This window comes from Gadus macrocephalus, chromosome 19 (assembly GCF_031168955.1).
Source record: "Gadus macrocephalus chromosome 19, ASM3116895v1".
Taxonomy (NCBI): Eukaryota; Metazoa; Chordata; class Actinopteri; order Gadiformes; family Gadidae; genus Gadus; species Gadus macrocephalus.
This window is the reverse complement of record NC_082400.1, coordinates 16,149,063-16,159,062: the sequence shown is the minus strand read 5'-3', so window position 1 is coordinate 16,159,062 and position 10,000 is coordinate 16,149,063. Positions and strand designations below refer to the sequence as shown.

Below are 10,000 nucleotides of genomic sequence, written 5' to 3'. Positions count from 1 at the left end.
ATTTTGTGGCCATTAGTTAAAACATAGAAATCTGTGAATTGCATGATAGTCAACACACAAACGCAGACAAACACGCGCGTACACACACGCAGGCACACGTTCACAGACACAAACGCCCCACACATCTTGATTGCTTATTATTTCAGAGTCTCAATGATCATCGTCGTAGTATTTTAGATATTTTTTAAACAAACTATAGTTTATTGTTTAAACACACAAGTTATATGAACAGGATTCAGCTAGCTAAGTCACTTAGCTACCAATGACAACCACGAGAACTGCAGACCAATCGATGACGAGTGTTTCCCAGTCGACCTATAGACAGAGTTTGCCCGTCGCCTTTTGTCCGATGGCAGCCCTGCCGGGCGCCCTCGACAGTATAGTTCGTTCAATTATTCTAGTACATGGCTATAGTTCCGCTTGTTTTTTCAATCTAGTGTCTTATCGTTAAGAAGAGCTTTGCTTTTGTCGATCTTACGGTATGGCTGTTACTTTCAGTTTACTGTTTGTTTATGTGAATTAGCGCCCACACCAGTTTCTAAATGGGTATCTATGTACATTGCCGATGTGTGGAATGTGCAATGGATACATGGGGAATCTCTGCTATGATCCTAAGGACAGCATGATCCCTCCACTATCTAGCTATGGAAAGCTTGTAGCGACTAGGTACAGCCAAAGTCTATATTTGTGCATTCAGACTCGTAAGACAATGAATCAACAGTTTCAGCCGTTGGATATGTCGCTAATGCTCTATGATATTTGGAATGCCGGGATAATTCGCCATGGCAACAGACCAGGCCACGTTTCACATAGTGTATGTAGTATATTCTTGGGCCAAACTCTGTCTATGTTACCTTTTGGACGAAAATAACAAATACCAAACACAAATAGACGAAACGTTACACAGATATGCAAATAAATACAATCGTAAAATCATGAACCAAAGGAAGTACAGAATTATGAATCAATGCAGGAAAAAAAAAAATATAAATGATATCTATTGGTTGGCTGGTTGGAAGGGCGGGGGCATGGGGGAGGGGTGTGTCTATATGGGGGGGGGGGGGGGGGGGGGGGGTCACGGGTTGAACACACCATATCAAAGACTAACACAATGATATTTATCCGCATCATTCCGGAGTATAACATGACACACCATTATTATAAGGGTCTCAGCGGACCGTCCAAAATAGAGAAGGGACACTAATTATAGACGAGCCACGATTTGCATTTCAAATCCATCACGGCCCTCCTTCTCAGACCGCTAACTCCGAGAACCACTCCTTCATCACAGGGAGGGGGGGGGGGGGGGGAGGCGCAGCGTCGCCATCTGCCCACAGGATGTTTGTATGTGGACCACGACGGGAAGCCGCTTTTAACCCAAAGCCGGCCCTCGTGTAAGACAAGCGTCGGGTACAAGGTCGCGTGGTCGTGTGAAAATGTCTTTGAAAGCCTCAAAATCAAAGCGGTCTCTGGGTCAGGACCGGCTCGCGTTTTCGCTTTCGCTCAAGGAAATCCACCCAAACAACCACAGTCGGCTTAGGGCATGGGATGGGGGAGATGGAGAGAGAGAGAGATGAGGAAGGTGAAGTATTGCTGGAGGGGGTGGATGAAGATCGAGAGGTGGAGAAGGTGGAGGAGGAGGAGAAAAATAGCAGGGAGCGTTTTAATCCCTGCGTCGGGTGTGAAAACGCTCCCGGGCACTGCAGCCTACTCTCGATGGAACAAAGGGAAGAGAGGGACGGAAGGCCGGAGGGAATGGGAAATAAAGTGCAGGAGTTTGTAGTTTTTAGTCCTTAGAAAAGGACGGTTTGTAGTTCTTTTTTGGGGAGGAAATATCGCTATAATATATATTTCCCACACGCAACATGAGCAAACTGAACCCATTGGTGGTGAAATCAGAAAAACAAATTCCTGAAAGCCAAAAGTAGTTTTGTATCAAAGCAAGGTCCGTGCTCCTCCAAGTCGGAGAGAATTCACTCAAAGCCTCGGAGAGACGAGGATATTGTTCCGGCTTCCTGCAGAAGATGAAACACAGCGATAAGAGTCCATGTTTGACGGGACCTTCCAGCGACAGCTCTCAGTTTCAGATATAGATGACAGTCATTACAGCTGTATCAGGTAATGAAAGCGTGCGCTGCGCGCGCACGCGCGCGCGTGTGTGTGTGTGTGTGTGTGTGTGTGTGTGTGTGTGTGTGTGTGCTGAGTCTCTACGATACAAACAAGACAAATAGCACAAATTAGCCCAATCTGCTGTCCTTTCGCAAGGTAATTGGATGACAGAATCCAGTAGGTCATCGGGTGCCGGTCCTAATGATTGCTGTGCTTGCCATTTCAGGGACAAACACTTTCAAAATGCCCTCTAGTCTGCGGTTTATAGATCCATGAATGTCTCTTTGACACAAAGATGAGCGCGGAAAAACAATGGCTTAGGATTTTTCCAAATGGTCCATCCTTGATATATTTTTCGACATCGAGAGTGCATTCCCCCTCAATGCGTTCATGTTTTTGATGAAGAGCATCCAGTGTAGTTAGCTTAGGTTACCATGTACAATTAGCGTCCTAGGGGTTACAGAGAGGTTGGGGCAATGGGGAAGGGCTAGGCCAGGTGATGTTGCACTTGTCTGTGGGGTCGGCCGTCTGTTTGCCTTGCCTGGGAAAGAATGAGGAGGAGATCAGAAGACCACCGTCCCTGGGTAACGCTGTGGGCGAGGTACGGTACCTTTAGGTCCTGACTGACTGCCTGTAAATTCCTGAAAAGTCGAATGCCGTTGTTTGTTCTGGTGTCGCGCCACGAGTGTCCGTGAAAGCATCGGAAGGAACCCGGTGTATTCCCCGAGTTATAAATGCCCTTTTACTTCCCTTTTACGCCAATATTTCTGAGGGAGTAAGCCCAAGCCGGCAGCAGTGGTGGGTGAGAGAGCAGGAGGAGTGGTTGGTGAGAGACGATACCGCAGTGTCCAGATAGGACCTAGAATAGTAGCCTGCGCGTGTTTGTGTGTTTTTACGGTACGCAAAAGAACTGAAGGTAGCATTAAGGACATTGGGGACAGAGGACAGCAACAGGGGGTTTGGTAGCAGAGTGCACGTAGAGCTATGAAACAAGAGCCCCGGGTCCGACCGGAGAGCAGCAAGTCCTCCATCCGCAAACCCCTCTCACTCTGTCCGTCTTGAGCCCTTTCAAACGACACCCTCCCCTTCCCCAGTCGTCACCTCCCACCTCTCCGCCCCGTCCGCCGTCCTCTCCTCATGTGTCCGAGGAGTGAGAGAGAGGTGTACAGAATCAGAGGAGGAGGAGGAGGAGGAGGGTTCTCCTCTTAGGCCACGGAGGAGATCTGCTTCTCCTCGCGGTCCTCTCCGTCCGCCTCGCCGTCGCCCATCAGCGGCTGCCTCTTCTTCAGCTCCCGCTGGTACTTGGCCATCAGCGAGGCGTAGATGCAGCCGTAGGCGGCCGCCGCCACCATCATGATGCACACGATGCCGCACACCACGCCCGCGATCACCACCGTGCCGATGGCGCGACGCACGCTCACGGGCCGGTAGCGGGACCGCACGCACTCCGCCGGCGCCTCCGAGGCCTCGGGCTCGCCCCCGCCGACGCCGTTGTCGACGGCGCCGTTGTTGTTGCTTTTGTCCGAGGCGGCGGCGGCGTTGGGGTCCGGGGGGGCCGCGCCGCGGGCGCACGGCGGGGAGCCCCCTCCGGTGCCGGAGCGCGAGGCCCCGCCCCCCCCGGTGCCGTTCTCGTCCTCCAGCTGCAGGCAGTAGTTGAACATCTCCATGGGAACGCCGCGGATGTCCCGCCCCCGCAGGTCCTTGGGCAGCGTGCACTCCACCGCGTCCACCTTACCCCCTGGGGGGGAGGGGAGAGAGAGAGGGTGAATGGGGCGGAGTGAGGGAGAGAGAGAGAGAGAGGGTGAACGGAGGGGAGTGAGTGAGGGAGGGAGAGAGGGTGAACGGAGGGGAGTGAGGGAGAGAGAGAGGGTGAACGGAGGGGAGTGAGGGAGAGAGAGAGAAAGGGTGAATGGAGGGGAGAGGATGCGAGGGGGGAGAGAGAGAAAGGGTGAATGGAGGGGAGAGGATGCGAGGGGGGAGAGAGAGAAAGGGTGAATGGAGGGGAGAGGATGCGAGGGGGGAGGGAGAGAAAGGGTGAATGGAGGTGAGAGAGGATGGAAGGGGGGAGAGGGGGTTGAGGGAGAGAGAGAGTGAGGGTGGTGGGATAAAGATAAAGGAGGAGAGGGAGGGGGAGATGGAGAGGGGCAGGGCAGAGAGAGAGATGGAGGTGAGGGGGAGAGAGCGATTGCGACATTTAGATGTCAGTGAGCAGATAGAGTAGGTAATTGATATAATGCCTGTGAAGAACTATGAAATAACTGTGACGGATAACGAGAATGCAGATTGTTCCTCAAGACTATGTTCAAGATAGCCTAAGTCCTTGTTGACTTAATTAAATCCTTAGCTCCGATCGAGCTTTTGTGTGCTGTGTACATATGTGGGCTGCGGGCATCTGCGGTCATCCATGTGTGCGTGTGTGCGTGCGTGCTTGTGTGTGTGTACAAATGTGCATGTGTGTGCCCATGTCAGCCTCTCAGTATTGCATCGAAACAAAGAGAGTGAGAGGGAGTGTGTGTGTGTGAGAGAGAGAGAGTGAGAGAGTGAGATTCAAATATCTAAGTCACTAATTCCCCCCCGGCCAGGTGGGTGGGTTGGTGGGGGGGAGGGGGGGGGGGGATTATGTTATCATCACACACATCGCATTCATCTTTACACACATTTGTTTAGGTGGCTCGTACAAAACCCATTGATCTACATCCTAGATACGGGCGGGGAGCCAGAGGGACCCAGATAGACCAGGAGCCAGGGAGAAAACAAATGGGGCGTTTCAAAATGCTTTCACTTCCCGACGCCTTCGTCTTAGCTTACAAGAAAAAAGCGCTTTCTAAAAAAAATCAATTTGGCAAAAATGCACTCAGGCTTTCAATTCCCCCCCAAAAACGTCTTGTTTGTGGTCAGTTCCTCGTGCCAACGCGTCAACGCAACCGAAACCGAAACGTTCCTGCACATTGGTGCGCTTTTTCAGCATGGCGGAAAAAAGTCGAGGAAACGGATACCCAGGCGTCGGCGCATCTCGTCTCTCGCGACTCAGAGTGACGACAGCGGAGCGTAGACGGCGGATCAGCGCACAACAGAACAAAGTCGAGGCGGATGAAAGAGATGGGCCAGATTGAGCGAGGGAGATGAGGGGGAGGCGACGCTTCATTAGCGGGGCAGCTGAGCCCTCCAGTGAAGCCGGGTGAATGCAGATTTTTTTCATCAACGAGAAGGGTGGTGGGTGGTGGGTGGGGCCTACTCAGCGCCTACGGAAAAGCATGTGCATGTTGCGAGCGTCTTTTCCCCGTAACGCATACAGACCCTCACCGCGCGGTTATATAAAGCAGAGGTGTGAGGAGACACGCACGTGTGCATGACGCACTTTCTGCATGATTTTTGATTGTTTCTCTTTCTCTCTCTCTCCTACTGCTCTCTCTCTCTCTCTCTCTCTCTCTCTCTCTCTGTGTGTCTCTCTGCGCCAACCTTCGCATGTCCCAAACGTGTAAATTAAACACCAAACTCGAAGGCTCGGATGTGGGAATGTGCAGCCAGGCTGAAGTCATCCTATTATAAACACTTCTCAAAATAAACATTCCTTTTTTCACTTCTGCATATCCAAGTGCAGCTTCGAGCATCAAGTCGTTAGAAAAACTAGAAACCAACAATGGAACACATTCATGTCTACGGCCTCTTGCACACCGACCACTAAACGTACTGCGGTGATCCATCATTTTATAATCGTGGAGGTAACTGGTTTGATCGATTTCTTAATTCGATTTTACTACTAAAGGTGCTGTGGGTTTATGAGCTATTCTTTGAGTGTCATTCTATTAAAATGGTATAGCCATCTGTCAGCCATTAGTGAGTGAATTTACATCAGTTTAATATCTGTTTCAGTTGATTGCGGCTGTCTCTGTTTAAGACTATTTAGACTTTGAAACGTTCCCTGGCTCATTCCTGACCAATCTGGCTATATCTCCCCCGAATGGTTTAAGGAATTAATCTTGCATGTCAATCACAGGTGTGTGAAATACAAGACGGCTCAATCGCCGTGAATCAAAAGGGAGGGAGGGAGGGAGGGAGGGAGGGAGGGAGGGAGCAGCAAGACAGTGGACGTTTCTTTAGTCTTATAGTTTAGGCCCAATCCCATTTCTACCCCTTTCCCCTTCCCCTTCCCCCTCCCCTTGTTTTGAAGGGGTAAGGGGAAGGGGGGAGGGGTAAGGGGTAGAAGTGGGATTGGGCCTTAGTTTCAAAATCTTTTTTTTTGGTCTCCCTCTCTTTGTGCAACCCTCAAATCGTACCTACGGCAGTTTTAGATTGGACCCGGCGCGCAACAACGTCAAACCTTCACACAAACCCACCTCTGTACAAGAGCCACTCCATCCAGTGCTTAAAGTCGCGGAGGTTGCAGTCGCACTCCCAGGGGTTGTGTCCCAGTTCCAGGTGCTGTAGGTTGGCCAAGGGCTCGAACGCTGCCCGCTCCAGACCGTTGAGTCTGTTCCCAGCCAGTGACAACCACCTGTGAGGGCATAACGTGGGGTCACATTGCAGCCATTGCTTCACTGTGGGTTCATCCATGTCCCTTCGCCGTGTGTTTGAAAAATACTGTGCTGCGATGCGACGTGGGATCATCACTTTTTATATAAGAAAACTTTTTTAGCTCTTTATCAAAGACTCATCAATGACAGACTGAAATAACTAAATTATTTTTTCCCGAATATACCTAGTTTGCGTTTTGGTCTGTTAATGTTCTCTATAGTCCTTTGTGTGCGTGTGCGCGTGCGTGTGTGTGTCTGTGTCTGCGCGTGCGTGTGCGTGTGTTACCTGAGGCCCTGCGTCTCGTCCAGCAGTCCCAGTGGGACGGAGGACAGGCCGTTCAGAGACAGGTCCAGCCTCTGCAGGCCCCCAAGGCCCTAGAGGAGCAGAGTGCTGGCTTATCGACCGTGCTCACCACAAATCAATTCAAACCACACGATCAATAGACAGAGCCAGAGTAGGGCGCTTTTGATCACACTCACGATAATAATACAACTAAATCAATGCTAAAACAATAGGGCCACAGTCACAAAACAAACGTTTCAACTATTTCCTCTTCCAATATTTACTTACGCTTACATTAATTGCTTTATATGATTGAAATCCTTAATAAGTTTAACAAATGGCTGCAACTTTTATGTCTCATTTGAAACGCAATCAAAACAGAACCATTGAATGTAGGCCCCTTGCGTACAATAAACCAAAAGCATGAAGGGATTCCCATGGTTCACGTCCTCCTTCTGAGCGCAGAGATGCATCACCTGTTGCCGGGGACTCTACGGTCTTGTATTATTTACTGGCAGCTGTGCAGGTGCAAGACAACAACTCATTTAACAGGCTGCCTCACTTGAGGTAAAAGGGGCCTACAGTGTTCGGCAAAAACCACGTTACTTATTTACAACCTTGAACCAGACCTTATTCCAGACCTAGTTTGGAGCAGGATTTTGCTGGCGTTTGCTGTATCCCCACATAATACAGTCTTGTTCATTTTAAACGTTCAATCATTGAAAAGGGTTAGGGTCCTCATTAAAACATGGGTTGGGTCCGCTATGACCGAAATTGATTGATTAAGTTGAATACAATACTGAGTCCAACCCTTTCTCTTTGTGAGAAGGGTTGACGGAAAGCAAAACCAATTATGCTTTACACATTTCCAATCACATTTTTGATCATGCTCATCATCCTCATCTTCCTCATCCTCATCCTTATCCTCTGACCTGGAAGAGCTCTTTGTCCAGGCTGGTGAGGGAGTTGTTGTGTAAGGCCAGGCGGGTCAGGTTGGTCATGTCTCTGAACAAACCAGCCGGCAGGTTATCCAGGTAGTTGTTGGAGAGGTCCAGGACCTGAGGAAGAGAACAGCACAGCAACACATCAGAAAAATATCAGTTTGTCCAAGTATTCAGGGCAGTGTTCGCCTACTCACACGACAAACAACGGAAATACAAGGACAATACGCGACAAGGCACCATAGAGCAAAAAATAAAACGACACAGGGACAGTTCACCGACCAACAACACAAGGACAGTTCACCAACCAAGGACACAAGGACAGTTCACCAACCAAGGACACAAGGACAGTTCACCGACCAAGGACACAAGGACAGTTCACCAACCAACGACACAAGGACAGTTCACCAACCAAGGACACAGGGACAGTTCACCAACCAACAACACAAGGACAGTTCACCAACCAAGGACACAAGGACAGTTCACCGACCAAGGACACAGGGACAGTTCACCAACCAAGGACAATAGGACAGTTCACCAACCAAAGACACAGGGACAGTTCACCGACCAACAACACAAGGACAGTTCACCAACCAAGGACACAAGGACAGTTCACCGACCAAGGACACAAGGACAGTTCACCAACCAAAGACAATAGGACAGTTCACCAACCAAGGACACAAGGACAGTTCACCAACCAAGGACACAGGGACAGTTCACCAACCAAGGACAATAGGACAGTTCACCATCCACTCCTTCATCCTCCTATAATTTCTTTCTATTCACTTTACTCCTCCCTTAATAATTTCCTCCTTCTTATTCTCTCATCATTTTCCTTCTTATTCTTTTCTTCTTCTTCTCTTACTCTCTCTAACACCCTACTTTTCTCTCTCTCTTTTTCTTTCTTCTTCTTCTTTCTCCCTTCTCTCCCCTCCCCCCTTCCCTCCATTCTTTCTCTCTCTCTCCTTTTCTCTCTCTTATCTTTTCTCTATCTATCTATACTCTTTCTTTCTTTCTCTCTATCTTCTTCCTCTCTATTCTTTCTCTTCTCTCTCTCTCTTTTTCTCTCTCTCTCCTCTATCTCTCTCTCTCTTTTTTTCTTTCTTTTCTTCTCTTCTTTTCTCTCTCTCTCTCTTTCTTTCTTTCTTTTCCTCATCTCTCTCCTTTTCTCTTCTCTCTTTTTCTCTCTCTCTCTCTCTCCTCTATCTCTCTCTCTTTTCTTCTCTATCTCTTTCTTATCTTCTATCTTCCTCTCTCTTTCTCTCTCTCTCTCTTTTTTTTCTCATCTTTCTCTCTTTCTTTTCTCTCTCTCTCTTTCTTTCTTCTTCTCTCTCTTTCTTTCCTCTCCTTTCTCTTTTTTTCTTCTCTTTTTTCTCTCTCTCCTTTTTCTTTCTTTCATTCTTCTCTTTCTTTTTCTCTCCTTTTCTCTTCTCTCTTCCTCTCTCTTCTCTCTCTCCTCTCTCCTCTCTCTTTCATCTCTCTCTCTCTCTCTTTTTCTCTCTTTCTTTTCTCTCCTCCTCCTTTCTCTCTCTCTCTCTCTTCTTTTCCTTCCTTCTTTCTCTCCTCTTTCCTCTTTTTTTCTCTCTCTCTCTCCTTCTTTCTTTCCTTCTATCTATCTTCCTCTTCTCTCTTCTCTCTCTCTCTCTCTCTCTTTCTCTCTCCCTTTCTCTCCTTCTCTCTTTTACTTTCTCTCTATTCTTACTATCTTTTTCTCTCTATATATTTCTTTCTCTCTTCACTCTTCCCTCCTCCCTCCTCCCTCCCTCCATTCCCCCACCCTCCATTCATCCCCCCTCTCCCCCCCCTTCCCAAACACAACTCCCAACAAATATATTCCACCCTCAATATTTTAAATTTACTCTACAAAACCCCTCACAAATACAACTAATCAATTTTCCCTCTAAACCACCATTCTTATCACATAATATAATATCCCCTTCCTACAAACCATCTCACCAAACTAACCCATCTAACACTTCTACCCACCAATCCACTCCATCCCTCCACCCCCCCCCCCAAACAACTCAACCTATCTATAATCATACAAATCCTCAAAACCCCAATCTATAAATATATATAAATATATTATACACCATCTACCCCTATAATATATATCTATCCATATCCCCCAACCCAAACACTATCAACTACCC

At 48.4% G+C, this 10,000-nt stretch overlaps 1 protein-coding gene across 1 annotated transcript; it reads right to left on the bottom strand.

Moving 5' to 3' along the window:
* Positions 1-169: 169 nt before the first annotated feature.
* On the bottom strand, positions 170-7,997 carry lrtm2a (leucine-rich repeats and transmembrane domains 2a; the record flags this gene model as incomplete). Its single annotated transcript, XM_060039118.1, has 4 exons — positions 170-3,847; positions 6,447-6,604; positions 6,910-6,998; positions 7,839-7,997. Coding segments are annotated over 4 exons (939 nt in total), but the record flags the coding sequence as incomplete, so codon positions are not given.
* Positions 7,998-10,000: the final 2,003 nt, after the last annotated feature.